At 46.8% G+C, this 24,644-nt stretch overlaps 1 protein-coding gene and 1 non-coding gene across 2 annotated transcripts in view; both read right to left on the bottom strand.

The window, feature by feature from the left end:
- The window catches only part of HS1BP3 (HCLS1 binding protein 3), a 55,816-nt gene extending 47,914 nt beyond the window's left edge, over positions 1-7,902 (bottom strand). Inside the window, exons 1-2 of the mRNA XM_030946553.1 lie at positions 7,510-7,902; positions 1,391-1,556 (exon numbers count right to left, since the gene is read on the bottom strand). Of these exons, the coding sequence (XP_030802413.1) occupies positions 1,391-1,556; positions 7,510-7,553 (210 nt within the window). The 5' untranslated portion in view covers positions 7,554-7,902. The remainder of the gene's footprint in view (positions 1-1,390; positions 1,557-7,509) is intronic.
- On the bottom strand, positions 7,691-7,772 carry TRNAS-AGA. Its single transcript has one exon. It is a non-coding gene; the product is annotated as a tRNA-Ser (tRNA).
- Positions 7,903-24,644: the final 16,742 nt, after the last annotated feature.

Raw genomic sequence — 24,644 nt, 5'->3', positions numbered from 1 at the left:
TTGTTCTGAAATTATACAAAATGAAGTTAGATGATGACAGCCCAGTTTAACACCTCAGGTGTAGCCAGATTCTTTCTTCCACAGAGCTTTGTGGAAAAATTACATAATATAAGCAGGCATTGCTGCATGAAAAAAAGCAACTGCACATCCCCGTCTCTTATCTGTCCCTGTCTGGCCCTTCGCTGCCCTAAAAGAAACTATAATCATATTGTGCACGTCAGAGGCCCAAGGAACCGGTGTAAATCAGTACTGAATAACAAGCCCCAAAATACCCATTTTTAGCCAGGAGCAGCTCCTCAGCTGACGTTATGGAATAGCCACATAACACTGGCACACAAAAGGAAACACTGCAGGAGCAAGAACAAGCAGTCAGGGATGAGTAGGGTGAACAGAGCAGACTCCTATGCCAGCATTGATGCTTTTACCATGGTTATATATAGCACAAGGTGTGGAATAAATGCAGGAGATCTCATTTGTTGTAAAGCATTTCTTTACAACACTGCCAGATATTTATCTGCAAATCAGACTGTTTAAATAGGCTTTTATCAGCTATCTTCTACGAAGTGTGAGTTACACTACAGGGTCATGGTCTACCAGGTAACCACACACTCACATCACTCTGACATTACAGCTATTGCCAAAACATCTGAAAAGAGCAGATGGTCACAGCATGCAACAAGGTGGGTCCCCTTATGGTCAACGGACAGAGAAATGCACTTCTTGGGAGTGCTTCAGCAGGCAGCTAAAAAAGATCAAACGGAAAACCCTAAATGCACCTTTTCCCATCAGCTTGACAGACAGTCCCAGGGGCAACAGCTTAAGTGGATGTGCACACGCCATAGATGAGATTAATTCCACCTGTTTTAAGTCATGTGCCATGCTTTCAAACCTTTACTCTGCAGGTATAGTGAAAAAGACAATCCAGCTAAATAATGTTTTATATGGACACTTCCTTGTAAACCTCTCTTACTAAGGATTTGAAACTCTGTGTCCAGGTAACAGACCCATTCAAATAAGCTACTATGTATTTATTTCACATTTGTCTACAAAGTCTAGTACTGATACATATATTAGAGAAACTAATTTGTAGCAGAACTTACAAAAAGTTTAATTGGTTTCTGTTTGTTGATCCATGATGAAAAATGCCTCAAAGGCAACAACAGCCATTGTCACTTTTAGCTCCTGGAATAAAAAGTTCAATTACTGTGTGGATAATGGAATATGCATAATGGAATAGGAATTGCAGAAATGGTAAAGACTGTGTTGTCCTACCAAGGACCTTGACCTGGAGAGGCTGGGATTGATGATGAAGCATCTGCTACATCATGACAGAAATAATCAAAGCTGGTTAAGAAAGTGATCACTAACACAGGCCTGATGAAATATTTACCATAAACTGAACCACATCTTCAGGCTTGTGCTTTGCTGATTTGAAGGCAGCCAGTCGGGTAACAACGACAATGTGATACTCGACGTGGCCAGACATCATCTTCCCACGGATTTCCTGGTATTCCGGCACGGACAAATCCAGTCCCGTGTGCGTATTCTGAATTTGCCTAGGGGAGAAAATACACAGAGTTCAGGCACTGGCACAAAGACTTTTAGCTGTTCCTCTCCCAGTTGCAAGCCCAAGAAAATCAATGCAAAAGCTCTCACTGGAGCAGGACATCACACAGACCCTGCCCCCAACACTTCCTACTCCATAACAAGACAAACTGGGACATGGCCTGTTTCCTATATTCCATCCCAAAGCACCTGCCATAAGCCACTGCAGGCAACATGCCAGGAACACATTTCTGTGAAGAGATGTGGTTTTATTCAGAATGTGACTTCACCTGCAGGAGCTGAAAGTGCTCTTAGTCCAGCATGGCAGGTGAGAAGATCCAATGATCTCTCATCAGGTTTATTTTGAGACAAAGGTCTGTTCATAGTGACTCATGCCGAGCCCTATCCACCTCTCCTTTATCTATGGACATTCCCAGAAATGATAGAGACAATAAGGGAAAGTGCCATGAAACAAAGAAGGAGCTCCCTGGAGCACAGGGACGACTTGAAGTTTGTGAAGAGTCAACCAGGGAAGTGGATTAAAGCTAAAATACAAAGGAAGCTGCTGGAGCAGACTAATGGGCCAATTGCAGTTTCCACTTGTGAAGATCCTTGAGGAAAATTAGACAAACATCAGGACTGAGCAAGTTAAAGGAGGACATGATCTCTCAGAGCTGCCTTCTGGTTTTGACTATCTGATACACAGTCTTCTTGCCAAACAGCCTAAAGGGCACACTAGCCAAAACATCTTGGCCTTCCCACAGAAGATCCTACTGGAATCAGAACTACCTGTCCATTCATACCCAGTTAAATAGCATTAAGCTCTGAGAGCAGTCATAACCACCCATGGCTCCTCCTGGACGAAAATACAACAGGGGAGTTGCTGCTGCAGTTTACTCAATGCATTTTTTTCCTCCTGAATGCTTCAGATCCACAGAACTGTGGTGCCACCTTCCCCCTGGATTGCCACCTGAAAATATTTATGACATTTTTGCAAGAGGAATGCCAGGTCATATTAGAGTGCTCACACATCAAGAGTAAGACGAAGCAGTTGCTGTTGGAGCATTGATCAGTACATTAAATGAAATAAACAGTCTGTTTCAATAGCCTGAAAACCAAAACTGATCCAAGACCCTTCCCCAAAGTTACCCTATGCCAAGCCACAGACCACTCGCTGTCACTGGAAACAAGTACTCTGCCCGAATCAGAAGTTCACCATCCAGAGCACTGAATACCCTCTGAACACATCTCTGAGCACACTCTTCCTATGGATGAGTGAATGTTTTTTAGAGAAATCAGAAGGGACCACTTAAAAGAAAACTAAACTAGGATTATTAAACATTTTCTCTGCCTTTTTAAATTTTAACCATGAGGATTATCAAGTTCCATCTTCCCTAGATTTCCTGCGGACTGCAGAGTTCTTGTGGAATTCTTAGCCTCTTCCTTCAGGAAGTTTAGAATCTTTAACACACCTGCCCTTTCACCTAAGGATACACAACGCATAGATTGTGTATACACTTTCAAGAGGCTTAAACAATCTAGTTTCAAACAAAGTTTCAAAAGATTCCTCTCATCACGTCAAAACTTGATCAGTTCTTATGAAACTCAAGCTTCCCCAAGAAGACAATATCTGAATCTCTAATCCAAAGCTTGAATAAAAAGCCTTTCAAAGAGACTATCTTAAGAGTTCCTGATAAATAGGATAACAATAAACAAGGCCACAGACTAGTTTTGTACCCAATCCTCTTTGCAAGCCATATTTAAAGCATTAGGGCTTTAACAACAGCTCTACCATCTCCAGTATTTTGATGATGCTATTCTGTCTGCTCTGATTCTGTTCTCATGCTCTGCCAGGCAAGAACCTCACTTTACACATCCAGAAAAATTTTGTTCTCAGTTACAGGTGGTTGGCTCTAAAACACAGGACCAGTAGTGCCCATGTGTGAATACACAGGTGCCTGGCTTTCACACAGCAGCCCGTGGGACCTCCAAGTAACAACCATCAGCTGGAACTCTGCCTCTTTCAGTAGCAGCCAAAATGCTGACTCTAAGGGCACCTGCCAGTAACATCAGCTGGATCTGGACTTTTTTAGAATATACCTGCAGCAGAGGATATGCTCTTAGAAGAGACTTACAGCTCACAATAGCCCTAAACACTATTAAGATCACCAAAGGACTTTGCCCACTCTGGCAGACTGTAGAAAGGAGCAACTCCTCATCTGCAATCACCAATGCCTCCAGCCCAAATCTGCCCCTGTGAGTCCCTGGAAATATGGGCAGTAAATTAAGCCACATGATGGGGACTTGAGATAAGATAAAGGGAGTGCTATTGTCCAAGTTATCTCAAACCTAAGGAGAGGTAAACAAGAGTGGGGGAGAAGAGTGTAACACTGCAAGGAGTCCATGGAGAAGGCCAGCTCAGCAACTGTGCTGAAGGTCAGCTCTTGACTGCAGGAGACATAGTCCACTGACTCAAAAGAAGAGACACACTGGGCACAAGACATTCACACTCCCACGTAGGCCTGAGGGTTTTTATCTCTTCTGATGCGGCATAACAGGCTCAACTACACAGGCACGAGAGGCAGTTGTCATGTCTTAAAAGGTGTCATAAACCAGCAAAGTCACCCAAAGCAGCCCCAGATTTATTTCTGGGCCTTAAGAGGATTGTATACGATTCACAGCGTAGCAAAAGACAGTGCAAAGCTCCACCCTGCAGGGGAGGTGCTTGGGCATGCCCACATATACCTGAATGTATATTAACCCATTAAACTTTATGTTTTGTGGGACCCTTACCACCAAAAACAGTGAAGAAGGACCAACAAAACACTGCTGGATCCACAAGGCTAGTGATGATCTTTCTACTTAATTGTTCTCTCTCTGCCTTTCCCCCCACCCTCTTTTCTGTGTCCTTGTCTCTCACACATTTCACTTAATCTGCAGTAAAAATCTGCAGTATTGATTTTTAGCATATGATCTCATTTGCACCTTAATTTGGGTAGAAGTATCTCTCTCTAATAATCATAATAATCAGATCTTAACAGCTCTCCAGATGTACAGTCAGTCAGGTTGTGACAGCAGCTATGGCAGCCAAAAGGTCTGTCACTCATACTCAAAAGTGACCCACAAACCCAGGGAAGTGTGATCACCAGTCCTTAAAAGGATGTGTGGATGTGGCACCTGGGAAGATGGTTTAGTGTGTGGACCTGGCAGTGCTGGGTTAATGCTTGGAGCTGATGATCTTAAAGGTCTTGCCATGAGTCAGTGTTTCTACTTCTGTTAACACAGAGTATAAATTACTAATTAACCTGCTTTTCACCTCTAATATAAATAAAAGAAGTAATGACCAGTGAACCATCCTCAATGGCCTTTAGCTGAAAACAGCAACCATGTACAGATGTTCTGAGATGACACAATGACAACTTCACCGTAAGAGCTGCTGCAATAGAGAGTTCTGAAACTGCAATGAAGTTACTAAGTACCTTATCTATACCCAGGGTTTTTCTTTTAAAGTTGTTCGAAGTCTGTGCTAAAATGTCATGGAAAATTATTAGAGGGAGGGGGAATAGCTACATTTTTGTTTGTTTGCTTTAGGCCTTATGATAATTTTCATTATCATCTCCTACAGGAAACCCAACCCTATTGTCTTCTATAGCAATGGGATTTCTTTGTAAATATAAAACTGATTCTAAACAAACAGAAACCAGCAGGGAGGCTGAGACAAACAGAGCATACTATCCAAAGTGCTCCTTAGTTCTTGCAATGCCTTCAAAATAAGCAGCCTTAATGTTTTAACTAATTAAATACTGTTATTGTTATTCAAACAGAATCAGCACCTGCAAACCCCAAGACAGAATATAGTTTCACTGCATTTTTCACATAAAACCAATTATTATTACACTTGTATCTTTAAAAAAAAGCATCAAATGGAGAAAACTGGTTGTTTAACTCGGACACACAGGTTTATTGCTTCTACTCTTTATTTGAATCTAGCTTATCTCCACTTTACACTTCTGTCTACAAAACAGACAGTTCACCAGAGACCTGGGCACATGGGTTAACCTTCCTAACAGGAATCACGTCACCCAAATACAAGGAGACCATTCATACCAGCAGCACTGCTGTGAATCAGAGCATTGCACCATCAGATCATGCAGGACCAGCCCAGAACAGAGGAAGTGCAGACTATAGAGGTCAGCTGAACTGAGCAGCTTCCACAGTTCACGGAAGAGCTGGGTGTTCACTCCCGGTTTTTTGATTTGCATATAATATTTAATTGTATTTTAATTAATCTGCTTTCTGTGCTGAAAGGCCAACATGGGGGGTGGCTAACAGCCACCTCCAAAAAGAAAGTAAAACAAGAGACTCAAGCGCTGTGACCAGAGAAACATTTATTCCAGTATCTGTATGGCCAGGAGAACAGAGTCTGTGCTTCTTGCCTTGATAAACTCAGCCCTGCCTGCAGCACCCAGCTCCAAAAACCTCTCTCCAGAGGGGAACAAACTGTGACATCTCTGGTCATAACAGAAGAGAAAAAATTGTACAACTAGTTTTATTTATTAAGTGAAGACAAAGTACTCACCAAATAGTTTATTTCTCTGTCTGGTCTAACTACAAGCATACAGATTTTATAATCTCCCCAGAGAAGTGATCACAGCACCAAACCTGACAGGGTTCAAGAAGTGTTAGGACAATGCTCTCAGGCACATGGCGTGACCCTTGGGATGTCCTGAGCCAAGCCAGGAGTTGGACTCAATGATCCAACTCAGCATATTCGATGATTCCATGATTTATATTACCACAGCAACTAGAAATCCTATTCCCAAAACAAGTGAAAAAAAGAGTGGAAAAGGTCACAACTACACAGCTATTTCACCTCAGAAGCTAAAAACTACGTTCATTTGCTAAAGTATTAATCCCACACATAGATATATACCCAATTTTATCACTGAAAGCATTCCAGTGTCAGTAGGACAATTTGCAAGTGGATCTTTTTCAATCTAACAATTGTAAAATTAATCCAGGTGTTCCAATTTCCACTTCCAAGGCTAAACTTAATATAAAGTCAGTCCTACAAAACATCTGTTAGTCACATTAGATACAGTTGAAGGTTCAAGGCCACTGCTTCAAGGAAAGTCCAGCCCTGATACAGCCAAATATTTAAGGATTAAAATAATGACTTTGAAGTTAAATCGACTGAAATACTCATTCCTTATGTCCTAGGAGGTAAGGACCTTGCTGAATCAACACTTCTGCTTCTCATGTCTCATCTGATAGGAAACTGCTTTCATGTAGTCTCAAATATCTCACGGGGATTAAAAAAAATAAAAAAAGAGAGAGAAAGAGATCTGTCAATTTCCCCATAAAAGATATTTCTCATCAGGATTCCTTTACCACACCTAGGAAGAAACAGGGTTTAAACATTTAACGCAAAGAAGAGCGCCCCTGCACCACGCAGGGGACAGCTTCCAGGAGGTGGGAAAGGAGAATAAACTCTTTTTCTGCCCGTGCCTGGGCTGCCAGCCAGAGGGGACACGAGGAGGGAATACAGGGATACAGGGCACAGCAGCGGGAATGGGCACCAGCCAAAGTGCTGGTGACACCGCCGCACACCGCAGGATAAGCCCGAATTCCTGCCCACCCACCTCCAAACACCGACAAGGAAAGGATGTGCCCGGAAGGCGACAGCACCCAAAGCTGCGCAGAGCGGACGGCAAAGGACGCGGAGCTGTCACAAGAGGAGAGGGAGGGCACACAGCACGGCCAGGGATCCCCCCGGCTGTGGAATGCAGGAAAACTGGAGAACATCTGAAGTGCCCCGGGCAAACCCAGACAGGCTCCCGGCTTCCCCTCAGCCTCCGCCGCTCCTTCCTTTCCTTCCCCTTCCCTTTCTCCTTGCCCGCTGTCCCCCGGGCTGCCCCGCTGAGGCGGGTGCGGGGCGCTGCCCCGCCCGTCCCCTCACGGTACCTGGTGGTGGCCAGCACGGCGGGCGCCGCGCCGCGCTGCTCCATGGCCGCGGGAGGAGGTCCCGCCTCCCTTCCCGGGGCCGGACCCGCCGTCCTGCCGGATGTCAGGCGCCGCCGGCTCCGGTGCAAAACGAGCTGGGGAAAGAAAACGTCCGGCACGGGGGAGGAAAAGAAGAGCGGCTCGTAGTCGGCAGGATTCGAACCTGCGCGGGGAGACCCCAATGGATTTCTAGTCCATCGCCTTAACCACTCGGCCACGACTACACCGACAGGCAGCACTGGCGCCGCGTGAGCCCCACTAACTCATCCTCTCACCCTACAGCTCCTCTTCCTCCCGGACCGAAACTTCCTCCAAACCTCGGTGAATCCCCGGGCACTTCTCTTCCTCCTCACGGGAAACAGCTCGCACGCACCTCCCGCTGACACAATGGGCACGGCGCTGCTTCCCGAGGCAGCACCAGCCGGGTGCGAGGCACGGCCACCCCCGCGGCCTGGCCACACACCTCGGAGCGGCTGCGTGTTCCGAGGTTTATTTTGGGAAAGAAGAGGGAAGCAGCCGGTCCTTCTGCTGCCCTTGGGGCACCCGCGGCAGCGCTGGGCTGCCCTGGTTTGTTTGCGGGCTGCTGGGCGTACCTGGGCCCTTGGTTATCCCGCGGCTTCTCTGCGCTGCTGGGCACGGCTCCTGCAGGGAGAAAAGCTTGGGAAAAAAAGCTTCGCAGCGGGCACAGCTTTGTGGAATCACGGAATTACGAAGTCATTATGGTTGGAGAAGACCTCTAAGATCATGGGATCCAATCGTTTACCCATCCACCATGTTCACCACTAAACCATAACTCTAAGCGCTACAGCCACGTGTTTATTTGAGACTCACAGACAGCAATCCCACAACTTCCCTGAGCAGCCGGTCCCAATGCCTGACCACCCTTTCAGTGAAGAATTTTTTCCTAATATCCAATTTAAACCTCTTTAGGTGCAACTCGAGGCTACGTCTTCATCTGTCACTTGTTACTTGGGAGAAGAGACCGACCCCCGCCTGGCTGCATCCTCCTTTCAGGTGATAAGGTTCCCCCCTGAGCCTCCTTTTCTCCAGGTTAAACACCACCAGCTCCCTCAGCTCCTCCTCATCACATTTGTGCTCCAGACCCTTCTCACCAGCTCTGCTGTCCTTCTCTGGACAGAAGAAACCATAACCAGGGAATATTATAAAAGTGATAAAAACCAGATACTGACACTGCATCAGTGCAGCCAGCCTCCAAACAGGCTCAACACCTCAAGTGCTTATGGAGCAGTATCCCCAGAGAGGAGCAGCCCTTGAAAGATGACCTAGTGAGTGGATTAAGACTTTTCCCCCCAGAGAGGAACAGCTGGAGGAGTTTGGGAGTGATGGAAATGCCAAAATCAAGAGCGGTCCAAAGTGGCAGACACAGAACAATCTTTTGATGCTTGTGGTGAAACAAGAAATCTGGAACATTAAACCCAACAGTCAAAACAAAAAAAAGGGAGACTTCATAGGTGGGGTTCCTTCCTAAATCCCCATTGTTTTCTCTCCCTGCCACTACAAACCTTTCGTTAAGCAGAGTGTAAACACCACCACCCAGCTGCAGCCTTTCAGGCATGGGAGTTGCAGTTTCCAGAAATGCTGCAAGCCACCAGAAAGTGCTTTTGGAACATGTATTGTTCTCACGTGGCCTCTGAAGGGTTAAAAAGCCCTAGGGTGGAGTTCCTGAAAGCTTATAATGAATAGTTTTATGGCTAAACAAATTGCTTTTCTAATGGCATTTTTATTCCCATTTGACTTCCTGGATAATGCAATTTATCCAGATAGTAACAAGGAGTAAGCAGCTGGCAGTTTGCTGTCTGAGGCAGCAAAAATAGAGCAGGACCTGAGCCCATGGGTTCCATTGAAGCTTGTCATGCTCGCTGAGCAGTGTCCTTCCAGATGTTGCCAAGGGCCTGTGAAGGTGCTTCAGAAGCTGGGGATTTTCTCCCCAAACAGAAGTGTCTGCTTGGCCCCAGTGAACTGCCGCTCTGTGTCCTGGAGAGGCTGTGTGTGCTGTGTCTGTGCACTCATGGAGAAGTCTGAGCACTGCTTGTTTATCTGATTTCCTAACAAGTCTTATCATACATGGCATTTTTATAACTCCACAGCCCATATCATCATAACAGATGAATAAAATGTATGAATACCACAACCTCAGTGGGGCTAACCTCTGAAGTTGTGGAAATAATCAGCTGATTTTCCCACAAGGCTAGGGCAGGGTCTTTGTTCAGATGGTGACGGTAAAGAGTGAGTCTCTGCATAAAAGGTGGACACAAATCAAGCCTGTCAGGAGAAAACTAATATGGCAATAGAGCTATCTGCAGGAGCTAAGCATCTACTTTCCTCTTTGAGAAGCAACCTCCCAGAATACTTGCAGTTTGATTCCCATGTTGCTTTGGATGCTACACAGAAAATTTCTTCCACTGAACCAATTTTTTTACTCAATTATCCACTGGAAACCTGCAGGAGAAAGCCTATGGGAGAATGTCCAAAGAATCTGAGAACCAACACCAGTAATAGTCATCACTTATAAACTTACATTTCCCTACCTACTACTTGGGTTACCCTCAGCTGTTCCTCTCTCTTTCCTGGTCCCCTTTGCCTCAGTTAAATTCTCTATGAGCAAAGGAAAGACAAAGAAACTCTCTGAAGTTTCAGGACTATTTTCTTTGGGATTTATGGCTTTTTCCCCTGCCTCTTAGCTCTGCAGTACTGACTGGTATAGTATGTTGCTTGACTTACTTTTATCCATTCTTTTTCTGATTTATTTTACCTTTCTTTCCATACCCTCAACAAACTCAATCAGCATATTCATGCAGTCTGTATTTACTAGCCTAATATATGCATATTAATTAATTTGCATAGAATAACTGCATAAATAGAAATGCATGTTCTTTTACTGCAGGTATGTGTGGTACTGTACTAGACCCTCTGTGGTTTCTGCATAAATGAGGCAAGGCCAAAGATGACTGCTCCAAGTGAGAGAAGATACTTAAAGAAAAGCTAAGTCTGATTTCTGTCAAAAGCTTCCAGAAAGTGAAGGAAAAGAATGAGTGGGAGACAAATAATTAAGCTCAATAGGAGGTTGAAGGAGGTTTTTGTTGTCTTCAAGATGTCTGAGCATTGGGAAGTGTCCATGTAAGAGGAACTCATGCTGAAAATGGTATTGTCCAGGAAGGCTAAGATATCTCTCCCAACACAGAGGTAATGGAGAAGCCAGGTTTTAAACAAAGAGTTTATGGAAAAATGCATATAACCTCTTTAACTAGAGGTGTTGCTGTTTATGAGTCAAGTGGCTGTTCCTGGTTTTACTACCTCCACCGTAAAAAATCTTTTAGCTGTCATTTCACAGAATCAAAAGGAAAATGAATTATTCTTAGAATTCAAAACTCAGATACCTACTATAAGTAAATCCCAACTGCCATACAATATCCTTATAAATGTCATGATTTTGGGACACCTTTTGAACATTTGGGTTCAGCAGTATGGTTCTGCTGGTCTGAGAATACCTACTACATAACTATTTTATGGCTTGTGTCCTGAGCTGACTTCTTGATAACCTTGGTTTTTCACACTGACATAGTCTAGGTTTCCACTTTACCCAGTTGCTTATCACTTTGTGCTATGAAGCAAGAATATTTTCCCTCAGAGCTACTATGTCCAGCACTGGCAGGGCTTTCAGAGCAAAGGGCTCCTGAGGCTCAGCAGCAGCTGGGAAATGAGTTCATATAATTGTCCCCCACTTCTTTCTTCCCTTCCATGACCAATGTTTCTACTCTCCTTCCACAGTACCTCTGCTCTTCTAACCTCTGACTACACACAAGAGCAGGAACTGCAGGTGTTTCCTTCAACACAAGGAAAAGCACTGAAAAAGAGTGTAAAGGGGTGGAGGTGGTTCTTGTGCTTGTGAGTCAGCTCTTACCAGGTGAGGTGGGCATCTCCTGCCACCCTGCTCTGCTCTCTCATCAAACCTCTGCCCTGAAGTGTCACAGATCAGGGAGACCTGGCGTTGAGCCCCCTTCCCAAAACCTGTTCCCAGATGCTCAGCACAGGCCCATGGTGTGTGGGTATTACAGTCCCAATGCTCAGACACTCAGCTGAGAGTGATTTGGGCTCAGGGACGGCGCATCAGTTTTGTTCGCCTCTGATGCGTTTTCTGTCCACTAGAGAGCACTCAAATACCACCTATGGACGTGGGACAGGCAGTGGTGCTGACTGCAGTCCCCAGCTGTGTCTCATCGGGCTGGTTTTGCATGCAGCAGAGTTAATTTTCTTCATAGCATCTGCTAAACCGTGGCACTCCCCCTTTGGGAGCCCACTGCCCAGCCCCTGTTTGGCACCATTCACTCACACACGCAATCCCACCAGCTCCAGGGTTACCCTCACCTCGTGCTCACAACTGGTTACATTGGGATTTTCTACAGAGCTAAAGTCAATCAGAGATGTGTTTGCAGTTAGGACTGATGCAGTTAGGACTATTTACTGTTGATACACAAATAGTTAACTTTCACTGACACACAGTCCAGAGGGGTTTTCTCAACCACCAGCCTCAGCATGGATGCAGGGGGACCTAGTGGTATGAAAAAGGGGAGGAATCACCACCTGTGCTCAAGGACTGCTCACCAGCCATCTCCAGCAGGCACTGACATCCCACAAAGGGTTAAAGCAAGGAAGAAAAACCTCTCAGAGCCTGTTAGAATATTGACTGATTTGTGGCTGGGGTCTGTTCATCCTGTTCAATGCGAACGGACTGCAGCCCTACAGTTTAATCCCTCTCTGTTCTTCACAGGGGCATGGGGAGATGAAGGGTCTCCATCAGGGTCAAGGTGTGACCCCATGAACTCATCCCAGGGTCATGTCTGTCTCCTGTACACTGAGCAGGGACCAGCTCCTGCAGCACTGCATCCCTGCCTGGGTGTGATTCTTGGCAGCTCATGGATTTGCTTTTCATCTCCTCAAAGCAGCAGGAGAACAACAGTGAGTTTATAAGCCCATAGGAAATTGTCCACCAAGTTTTGAATCCCTGGCAGAGGACTCTAGCTGCAATCATGGATGAGGGGAAATCAGAGCCCTGCTTAGGGTATAGTAAATAAAATGTGGGGGGAAAAGGCAAGGGCAGAGGAACATATTTAAAAACAAAATAAATCAGCTATGGAAACACAGTTTAAAAGCTGAACATGGAACTTTTCTCCAGCCTTGATTTGGGAGAGATGCAATATAATTTCATTACTGAAAAAGGCTGTGCTAAGAGTCCAGTGAGATGATCACTCACTTATCACTCCTAACACTATTTGTTTTCAGATGACAATTACAAAACCCAGATGTGAACCACTAGGTGATTTTATATTAGGACTGGGCTTCTCAGCAAGTTTCAAAGGTAGCCAAAATGGTAGATGTAAAGTTCACTCATGTTATATGATGTGGTAAGGTTGTTGATAGCCTGTCATGGCAGTCTTTTAATCTACACACCTCCTAAACTCAGTATAGATTTATTCTGGAGAGAAGGGAGCAGAGTTATAGAGCTGTTATTCATTATGCCTCATGCTTTCCTCCCCGCTTTAAACATTTAACCTGTAATGTGATGAGCCACATGTCAGGAATAATCTAGTATAAACCATAGGTAATCCCTGCTGAAAGATAAGCCTGGCTCTTGACCTGCCCTGGAATTAAAATTCCACCTCTCTTAAGTTTGGGGGTACTTGGTAAATCACGGATAAGTTTCATGGTAGCCAGTGAGGAAGAAAAGATGAGATTTCCTGGTTTGCCTCATTTTAATAAAACCAGACCCCAAAATGCAGAAAACTGTCTGTATTATTCAAAAATCACATCTACAGTAGAGAGATACAGTGATTTTAAATTTTTTCCCCCAAAGAAACCATAGGTTTTGGGTAGTTAAGTCTTTACATAGCAGCAATGGAAAGTATTTCCCCAGTCCAGGAAAAGTGAAGGAACAGTCAATAACTGCATAAGTTTCCACCTAAATATGTTGCCAAGTTTTTCAAGTCTGTCTTCACCACACACCTGACCAAAGCCCAAGGATTTTACCATCACTTCCCTCACTCCCACCAAATAAGCTCTGGAGGTGTTTATGTTTGCGCTAAGTTATTTAGTTGGAGATGAGCAAGAGCCCAAGGCCTGCTTGGTTTTGTTGCTGGCTCCTGGTTGATCATTACCCATGTGAAAGTGTGGAAGTGACTCCTTGTATGCAGATTCCTGACTGTAAGTGTAAAGGCTGAGAGTGATGGAGACCCAGGCTTCTCTGCTGAACTGCCCACCAGGGCACAGTGTGAACCATCCTGGTTAGAGCTGGCCAGGCTTTCTTCCTGGATTTCCTTTTAAAATTAGGAAACCTTTCAGGGTCATTGTTGGAACAATTCCTCTGTTTTTTATGAGTGATTCTGGACCTAACTGAAATTCTCCCAAAAGGAAAATATTCAACTTTCGGAATTAGCAAGCAAAACAAAAGGGCTGGGAGGTGAAAGGGTGTTAGTATTTTATTCTTCAGCACCTCTTCCTAAAAAGGTGTGTGCAATTGCTCTGTCTGTTGCTTCCTGTATCTGCCAGTCTCTGTGGCTGCTCCCCACTGAAAAACGCTGCAGTGACTCAATGACCCATTTTAACCAAGCACAGCACAGGAGGAAATGGCTGGACAAATTTCAGCTCCTCCAACCACTGTAAAAACCTGGCAGCTCAGTAGGTGAGAGGCCAGGATTTGTGTCCCTCTAAGGGAAAAACTGAGGCACAAATTCAGCAGATAGCTGTTTGATTTGGCTCACCAGCCACCTCTCATATACCTCCAATGTGATGGAAATAAAAGGCAAGTACAATGCAGGCTTTTTGGTAAACTGAGTCACTTTGCTTCTGTTGCATTTTTTTCATCCCAAGATAACTAATTTGGCAGATGCCATGACAGCCATTTCAATGGCCCAACCTTTTCTAGGTGACAGCAAGCCAGGAGTGACCCAGTTGTCCAAGGAGATCTGCAAGATGCCTCTGTCTCATAGCACCATCAGTACAACCCATCTCATCAACCAGTCATTCATACACAATTGTGGTAGGAAGGTGAACATCTTGCCAGGTCATTGCTGTTTCTTTCAGGAGCTGAGTTTAGCTCACAGATATTTTACAACAAGCATTTTGAGTCAGATGCTCTGATGCTTACCTGGAAAGTGGCTAACAGATTCTGGATTTCCCCAGGTCATGGACATGGGTATTTACATTCATGTGTTTTTAATTAAGATATTTGTGGCTGCAATTGTAGAGGTGTTATGAAGCAGTAACTACTTGCTTATCTAGTGTCACACAGGGAGATCATTCTTGCTTTAAATTAGATTTTGACCTGCACAGCATCTTGCTCTGTGCTGATCTGGCAGACTGGCTTTGTAGTCAATGGACAAAATGAAAAATTCTGATCCAAGGAGTGGCACAGCTGATGTGTGTCTAACAAATCTCATGTTGTAGATCACGTGAAATGAATCTACCCTGAATACTTCTTTATCACTCTCCTCCAAAACAGTGAACACTAAAGTGGCACTCTATGGGTGTTGGAGATTTTAGAGAAGTGGTGATTGTGCTTCAGAAAGACAGAGGAAAAAATGTCCCCAGAGAGTGATGTAGCCTTTTATGGTACAGTGGTGTAGCAAACATTTTGGATATTTTTCTCCTGAGTCAAGTTTTCAGCTTTCTACAGTGCAAGAAGCAACCACCACTTGGTAAGAGAAACAATCAGCCTGAGGAGAATGGAAATGAAGTCTCCTTGGGAGAGCACATTGTTCAAGCTGGTCCTACAATCAGCTGTTTTTATTTGTGGTTCATATGATGGAGCCTAAGCTGGAATCAGTCACTGGGGCATTCAAAGCTACAATTACAAGACCAGAATGGTAATTGCTACCCGAGCATTGCACAGTCAGGGGAAGTGGTCTGGGCAGTGCTGAACTGGGAGGTAAAAAGAGAAATGTAAGAATTGAGAAAAAGCTGTTTGCATGGAAAGTGCTCTTCCTTCCTGACACTCCACTAGGAGCATCCATTCCAATCCTGTGCAAGGTTGTAAATACAACTTTAGTATTTCCTTAATCCTTTTCCCAAGCTGCCCACAAGAGCAGTCAGGGACCTGTTGCAAAAGAGAGGGAAAAACTAGGATGGGAAGGAGTGTGGCTGTCCCAGGGTCCCAGCCAGCCCTTCCCAAGGCAGTGTTCTTCACTGCTCTTGCTGCCAGCTTCTCAGCTCCCCACCAAATACCAAAGGCCCAGACCTTTCTTCCAACAAGAAAAGCCACTGATTCTTGGCTGGCTAAGGTTCAGCCCAGCCATGCTGGAATAAGGTTTTGAAGGAATGAAGGCAAGGCCACAGACAATCCTGACAGTGACCTAGGTCTTCTATACACAAGCCTGTCGGTACCCTGCCCCAATCTCCAGGGTCTCCAGTCTTTCATTTACCCAATAAAATTAAATTATGCCAGGGAGCCAGCTCAGCATTGTCACAGAGTTATGAGGGTCTCTGGTGTGTTTTTGGACTCAGACCCTGATGAAGAGTTCCTGGGGCAGTTCAGTTGTTAACAGAGGCTGGGGACCTTTCTCAGCTGACAGCTTGTACATGACCATCAGCCTTGGAGATGATGGGAGTTTGTCCATGTGGACATAGGCTGATACACAGCATGTGACCTTGGTACCAATGAGTGTTCCTACAAACATTTCATGTACATGTATAGATGTAGCCCAAGTGGCCTCTATTTGCACAATCATGAGCCTTTATATTCACAACCTGTCTTATAAATATTGTATCCAGAAGCCAGTACTGTGCAGAGGAAAAAACTGTGGAGAAGATTCAGAGGAAAAAGCTGCAGAGAAGATTCAGATCTGGGTTCATTTGCAGTTTCCACAGTGGTAATTCATCAAGGACCAGGAAAACCTTTAACTCTCCTTGTGCCTTTGACTCTTATAAAAACTGTCAGCCAAGACTGAATCTGCATGCAGGGTGAGGCCCTACAGAAAGGACAGATGCAGAATTTAACACCTCCTTGTTCCAAGTGTGAAGTGCTGGTTAGCAAATCAGCAGCTGCCCTCCCAACAATCATTTCATTTCATTTCATTTCATTTCATTTCATTTCATTTCATACAGGACTTAGTCATATTAAGTATTTTGAGCTGTACTTTTCTTCTGGACACAGATGAAGGACCCCAGAATGGCATATTTTGACTTACTAACCTTGAGATCAATGTGTGAACCACAGCTCCCTGTACACTGCTGAAGTGACCCAAACACATTGCTCTGCTCTTCAAGGATTTCTTTAGTACCAGAAAGTCCCATTTTATTTTATTTTTTCCTACTAAATTCTGATGATCTTTTCAAAAGGTCACGTGCTCAGGTGCTAAAATAAGTACCTGGGGTTTCTCTGCAGGATACTCAGGACTCACAGAATCATTTAGGTTGGAAAAGGTCTATAGACATCGTGCTGGTCAATGAGGCAGAAGGTTAGAAGCCCCCCCTCTTTTCTGAGGCAGCAGCTGGAGGTCTGGATGTCTCAGGTAGCACCATATATTCACATTAAAGATCTGGTATTGTCTCAGGTGCCTGAACCTGTGCATAAGTATTCTGGGAGGTAAGGACAGACAAGTGGGCAAGGCAAAGCAAGTGTGTTGCCTGCATTAAATATAAATCATAGAATCATAAAAAAGCCTGGGTTAGAAGGGACCTTAAATATGATCTTGTTCTGCCCCTCCTATTGTCATGGGCAGGGACACTTTCCACCAGGTCAGGTTGCTCAGGGCCCCATCCAACCTGACGTTTAACACTTCCAGGGAGGGACAGGACATCCACAGCTTCTCTGGGCAACCTGTGGTTGTGCCTCACCACCCTCACAGTAAAGAATTTCTTCCTATCATCCAATCTAAATCTCTCTTCTTGTAGTTTAAAACTATTCCCCCTTGTCCTGTCTCTGTCTACACGTATAAAAAATGGCTGTTTCTTTATTGTAAGCCCCCTGTAAGTACTGTAAGGCTGCAGTGAGGTCTCCCCAGAGCCTTCTCTTCTCCAGCCTGAACAGCCCCAGCTCTCTGAGCCTGTCTCCACAGGAGAGGTGCTCCACCCCTGGGACCATCTTTGTGTCCTGCTATAAATAACAGGTCTGTGCCTTTCTTGTTGAGGCAGAAACAGATGCTACCCAAATACTGATGTCAGCCTACACCAGCTTGTCTGCAGAGAGCTGAGATAGGCAGTTGTGAACACACAGTCAAGGTCATGCCCGACCAGGCACTTGACATTCCACACTTATGTGTGTCAGTGGCTCCATCCATGCAGCTGTCCCTGTCCAGAGGCACGCCTTTAACTTTAGTGGGAGTACTAAATAAATCTGCAGGGGCTGCAGGATGTAATACATTGCATGTATCTCCTTTTATTGCATTTACCAATGGAAAGATACATAGGCAGAAAGCTTGTTCTAAGTTACATCTCCAAACTTTGCAAAGGACCCTTCCTTAAGCAAGATGTGATTTGCTCTTTGTATTAACTCGATGACTCTTTGAGACGGAGCCTCAAACGTGAAATAAAATGGAACTTCAGCTGACGCACCCATAGTAAAAACTTTAACACCTGATCCTGAAACTCACACTCAAGTCTGTCAAATGCACAGCAGAGAGAAAAAGGGGTGTGCCCACAAAATGTGTTCCCATTTGCAGCCAGTTTCCCATCTCCCTCCTTTTTACAGGACACACTTGTGCTGGGTTGCTTTATGAGTATTTCACAGCCTCCGCGGAGAGAAGCCGGAGTGGGTGCCTTCCGAACGGCTAGTGCCTTCCACGTTCCATCCGCGCCTCGGAAAACGCCTTCCACGGAGCCGCAGTGCTATAAATCCCTTCTCCAGGAGATGGTGCTCCTGCCCTGGGAGAGCCCTTCCCAGGGCCCGCACGCTTCCAGAGGATGCTCGGTCCCAGCGCGGCCCCCCGGCCCCTCTGCTGAGCCGGGACGGGGTGGTGGCTCCGTGGGATGGGTTCTTTTCTGAGCTTCCCGCGCTGCTCGGCAGCTGATGGAGAAAGAGACCCACAGCATGAATTTTTGTTCAGAAAAAGTTGGAAAATGCAAGATGGAAAAGGAAAGCAGAAATGGTGGGGTTAAAATGCAGAACTGGGTAGGAGACCAGCAGGTATCAGTGGTAAGAATTGGTTTGTGAACTGCTCAGTTTGCCCCATGGTGTGTGCTGGTGTCTATGGGGCCTCTCAGGTGAGATCCATCTCTCTTGTGGGGCCAAACCCCCTAGTGTGTCATGGAAGGACATGCTGCCCTGGCAGGGAGGTCAGGGACAAGCTTTGATGGGAGTGATGCAGACGATGCAAAGCTGCAATCAAACATACCTTTTCCCCCACCCACACACCCGCCTTCCTCCATTCCTCCTCCTCCTCACAGCACAGCAGCAAGCACAGAGGAGTGCTGGGCTGGGGCTGAGGGTGACAGGCATTCTCTGGCCATCTGCACGCCTCAGCCAACCCCCAGGGCATGTTGGTGTCCCCAGAGTAACTGTCCAGGAAGTCAAATTTGCCAGCATTTAGTTCCATTTGTCAGGTCTGTGGCAGAAAATAAAAGCATGGGATTAGAGCACTGAAGTGAATGAGAGAAAAAAGGTAACAACAATACCAAAGGATGGGAAGATAACTTAAAGGGGGGAAAAAAATAGAACCCAGACACCTTCCTTCCATGTTCATAGAGGTGAACAGCTGCATCCAGAAAGCTATGAGTGAGATAACTGGAGTTATTATTTGAGTTATGACCCATAACTGGAGTTGCTGGTAAGACTTTGCATTGCAATGGAAAGCAAAGAACTTGGGTTTTGTGTGGAGAAATTCTGTCTCAAGTGGCAGAGAATGAACCTGACCCAGCAGTCATGAGCAGCACTGGCTGGAAGGGATGGGGAGAGGGCAGAGAAGGAGTCTCCTAGGAGGAGTTGGGAACTGGAAAGATCAGGGTGAGGTACTCTGTTCCTTTTCTGGTGTTCCCTTGGGTATCTGCTGGCAAATACTCTTCCAGCCAGGTACTTCTCCTCCCTGATGCCCCCACATCTCAGGAGCCTTGACAAAGGGACTGGGAGCTGGAAGACAAGAAGTTGGGGAGGATGTGATGTGGGAAACTGATGAGAGGAAAAAAGACTGAGTGGAGATCAAAGGATTTAATACATAAGAATAAGGAATCATGGAGCAGAGCTTGAGGAGAGCTGTAGGACAGTGCTTCCCCTCGTAGCATCTCACATGCTTATCCAGGGGTGGGGAGGAGACAGCTGACAGCTTTCTTGACATCTGTGACAGCTGTCTCAGCTGGGCTCTGTGTTCATGCTGCAGAAACTGCTTTCTGGAGGTACTGCTCTCCCTCCAGGAACTAGCAATGGGAAGAAGGTGGTTAGTTAGACTGAGGAGGAGCCCAAAATGAAGGCAAGTGAATCCCACCCCTTCCAACGAGATGCTGGCCTAGACTACCACCGTGAGGACACTTGGGGTGAGTCATCACCATGATCCAGCATCTGTGACTGGTGCATTGACAAATTACTTGCTGACTCTGCACTTTTCAAAAAGCAGAGTCAGCTTTTTTTTTTTAATTGACTGAGTGCTCAGTTGTGTTTTGACTCACTATTTTCAGGTGGCTTATGCCAGACCCTGTCAAGCAGATGCTGAATAGGACAATTTTCCCTGAGGGGATATTGGAAAGCCTTTTTCAAGAAGCTTTTTTGTTTCCAGAAAGATTGAACTCTCCACAAAGCATTTCCTGTCCCCTAGCTAGAGCACAGTGCTCAAACTGCTCAAATAGAAAGTGATGTGAGACAAGCACACCTTTAGGCAGCCAGACTGAGCTGACGTCAGGTCTCTGGGCCTGAAGCAAAGCAGCCTGCGGGGTCCTTGAATCCATCTGATGTTTCATGCATGGAGTTTGTACCTTGATTTGTCTTATCTTCCCTGGCTATCCCTGAGCAGACAATCAGAAAGAATTCATCTTGGCCTCAGTTTAAGTAAGTTTTGGAAGGAGTTGCTGGAAGATTTGGAAAGAAAACGATGCTGTTGCTTAGCTACTTGCTGAGCTGGCCCTGCAGTCACTTGTAGCCATCTCACTAGAAGATATTGGTTAAGTGAAGCCCCAAGAGGCTACTTGTGTGGTCATTACATGAAAACACACTCTTCCAAATAGCCACTGGCATCAATGGTTTGATCACTGAACTTGCTCAAGACTTGAAAATCTGGTGGAACCCCACTGGTTCAGCTAACAGCTGCAAACAACTCCAGTTTTGAGGCGTGGAAGGGGTTTGTCACTGCAGCTTATTTCTATTCCATTAGAAAGGGCTGATAACAGGGAAGCTGAGGTGGAGGTGCAGAGCTCTGGGAGTGTAGCTGAGACATGAGGCACATGGTTATCCCTTGAGGATTTCCCTTCTGCCTCAGTTTCCTACTTTGAGAAGTGGTCTTACATGCCTGTTGGGATTCTAGTTCAATCAAATTCACTCCTGTGCTGAAGAGCATCAGTAGGGCAGCCCTTCTGCCAGGCTTGGACCTTGCCCACAGTACAAGAGGAGGCAGACATGGTAGGGTGATTCACCATGACCAGGACTCAACCCTTGAGCATGGAGATGGTTCAGTGCTCCACACACAAATGTCCCCAGCTGCCATGGACAATGCAGAAGGACAAGGGCAGTGCTGGGCACAAAAATAGGGAGCTTAGGAAGGGGCACTGCAACAGAGAGGACAAGCCCAAGTGTCAGCCAGGCAGGGATGCTTCCTTCTTGACCCTAAAGCAATCACCATGCAAAAAATGTTCCTAGTAAGAAAACTGGCTTAGTGAGAAGACTGTCCCCTTCTTTCCAGAAACCTGACCAGAAGGGTCTGTTGGTCAAGGAAGGGAGAGACTGTAGTGGGACATGGTGCAAGCTGTCTCAGGAGTCAGGATCCCTCCTGGGCATACAGCCATTGGCTTCATGTTACTTGGGACCGGTTCTTAGGGAAAAAATAGAGGCAAATGTGGCCCTTTATCTTCATCTTAGGTTTTGGCACACTTCCGGTTTAATACTCTGTGAACAGGGTGTCAGGACAGTCTCAAAACTGTGTTTTCAGCCCATGATAGAGATACCCAGAGGATTTTTAAGTGTAAAAGCAAAGAGAGATGGAGCAAGTGAGCAGGGCTGGAGCCAGGATCAGCACGTTGGTTGAGGGGCCCCACGGGCAGGAGCACATTGCTGTGCCCACAGCAGTGGGGAGTGCCCTCAGGAGGAACCAGTCTATTTACGGGTGAAGCTGAACGGACAGAAAATCTCCCTCAGTTTTGTGGGTGTTTTTTTCTGTATAAACTTGCTAATTGAGTTGTAAAATAAAACTGCAGCCTTTCCTCTCCAATTTCTGCTGCTGCAGCAGCGTGCTAATTTGGGTTTGGAAGGGGGCTGGTAGAAGGTGGCTTTTTGCCAGGATGAAATTATGCACAAAAGTTTTGCAGTGGGAGAGAAGGGGAGCCCATCCCCAGCACAGGGAAGGACTGGGGGCAGGAGGTGCTGTGCTGCAGTGCAGGGCTCGGGAGGCTTGGGAAGGTCCTGCAGCTGGTCTGGGCTGGGCTGATGGAAATTCAAGAAAGCCCAAAAGGGTTTAAATGAGACTGCAATGGAGAACAGATGGGAAAGTCAGTGCCTGTGCGTCTTGATAGACGCTGTGTAGTTGGGAGGATGAGCTGTGGGGTTTCACATCTACCCTCTGGCTCAGCTGGGCAGGATTTGCTGCTTGGGTTGGGGCACCTGTGTGTGTGTGTGTGTGTGTGTGTGTGTATGTGTTCATGTGCCTTCTGGTGCTCACAGACATGTGTCCATGTCACTGGGGTTGGGTGGGGGTCTGTGTGCCTGTGTCTGGGTCTCCATACAGACAATGAGCACAGGGATCTGCCTCTTGTCACCCAGCAGCACAAGGCTCTGTCATGGGGACAGCTGCACACAGGGACAAGGATGGTGTGGTGGAAATTGATGCACAGGAACCCCTTGCTCAGCTTTGCCAGCTTGCAGCAGGGAGGGATTTGGCCCTGGTGCCCACACTGGGGGCTGAGAAGAGAACTGGTCTGTGGGCAAAAAAAGTTGTGGGGGTAGAACAATCAGGAGGCACAGCTGTCTGTTGCATCAATGTAACTTTAATTTTTGAAACACAGATCAAAAATGCAGTGACAGTGACAGTTCCAATCCCAGGGAATTTAGTGAAGCTTGGGGTTCCACAGGTGTGGGGCAGGTACATGCACCCCAACCTGCAAGAGGATGTACAGACTTGGGGGCTTGAGGCTGAAGGGTTGTGGGACTGGAGCCCACACTCGCCATATTTGTACCTTTCACTGTTTCCCATAAAACTGACTGTGTGAAATGGTTCCAGGCAGGATGCTCCAGAAACCATTGCAAGAAACCTGGAGGTTTATGGATAGACTTGTCTGCCCATTGAACAGTCCTTCCCCCCCCACCATCCTTCCATTCTTTTGCTGACCCTTTTGGTCCCTTCCTTGGGCAGCACTGAGTGCTGCCATGCGCTGCAGTGGGAGCATCAGGAGCACAGTTTGGAGCCTGGGGCTGCTCTTTGAGGTGGGATTAAGTGGGACAGGACCAGACAGTGCATTTCAGCATTCCCATCTTTGGGAAGAGATCCCCTGAGCCCTGCTGCCATGTTCTGGCTCTGGGAGGGCTCCCAAGTGGAGTCTCAGCACCCTGGCCAGGGGGGAGTGAGGCCCCAGGGCTGGGAGGTCTTGTCAGATGGTTTTCAAAAATGACCTTTAGTATCTGAACAGCATCAGGCTGGATTTAATAAGGGGCTGACAGAAGAATAACAGTTAATGAAGCCTTCCTCTGCGAGCCCTTCCCCTGCCTCCTGCCCCAGCTGGGTTAGGCTCCTGGGGGTCACTAGCTGCTGGGGGGAGGTGGTGTGTGCCGGGCCCCGTGTGAACACAGTGAGTGTGCAAATGCCATGCAAGCCATGCCAACCCCATGGGCAGGCTGTGCAAGCCCTGTGCAGAGGCTGTGCAGAGGCTGTGCAAAGGCTGTGCAAACTACACAAGTGCTGTGCAAGGTGTGCAAATGGCTTCAGGCCTGGCCATCCAGCACTGCATGGGACAGGAATTTGTTGAGATGGGGTTTTCTTGGGATGGTGTCCTGGGAGTGCCGTCCGTGCCTCTGCACAGTGTGTGTGTATATACTGAGCAAAGCTGCTGGTTGGCATTAGAAACCTGCTCACAATGCTGTGATAAGACACCTGTAAAATTACAGCAGAAAGAAATCCAAGAGGCTGCAGTGACAAATGCTCGTGAGAAGCGATTGTTTCGGGGGGGGGAGAAGAAAAAAAAAGCCGTGTTTGTTTTGGCGAAACACCTACATTCCTTCAAATAAATCATCGCAGCGCTTGTTTTTGTATTTGCGGAGAAATCGCAACAGACATAACCAGGGACTTAAGAGACTTGAAATAACATCCTAGTAAATACCCCACTTTGTTATTTTAATCGAGACCCAAGGAAACATCTGAATTTTACCAAGGAAACCCTCCGCGCGAGGGAAAACATCAGCCCGCAGTCCGGCTGGGTCTTTGTTTTGCTCCGGTGTCGGACTCCCGAGGCGGAATTACCGGGGCCGATGGAGGCTCGGGGCAGCCCGGGGCATCTCGGAGCGGTGCGGGGGGAGCCCGGGGCCCGGGGCCGTCCCACAGCGGGTCGCTCCGGCTCCCCCGGCCGCTCCCAGCCCGGCTCCGCCGCCGGCATCACCCCCGCGGGCCAGTGTCGGGGAAAAGGGTCTGCCCGAAACATGGGGTGCGGTTCCTCTGTTCGAAACAGAGCCGGGACAGCCCCATCTCCAGTGTAGGACTGGGACCCCCGCCCCGGTACGGGGTGCTGAGTGACCCGCTCCAATACCTGGAGAAGTTTCCCGGTTCAGTCTTCGGTGGTCTCCCGGTCAGTCCCCGCTCCGAAATACGACCTCTGCAAACAGAGGTGGTGGTGCCCCCCAGCCTCCCGCCATCCGAACTGGGGTCGCCTTCCAAAGTCAAACACAGCCCCATTCCACCCCACAGCCAGGCTGGGGTGACGGCTTGGCACGGGGCTGTGGGAACGCGGCTCCCTCCGCCAAACGA

This window comes from Camarhynchus parvulus, chromosome 3, assembly GCF_901933205.1.
Source record: "Camarhynchus parvulus chromosome 3, STF_HiC, whole genome shotgun sequence".
Lineage (NCBI taxonomy): Eukaryota > Metazoa > Chordata > Aves > Passeriformes > Thraupidae > Camarhynchus > Camarhynchus parvulus.
Note: the sequence above shows the minus strand (reverse complement) of the source record. Positions and strands in the feature narration are given on the sequence as shown.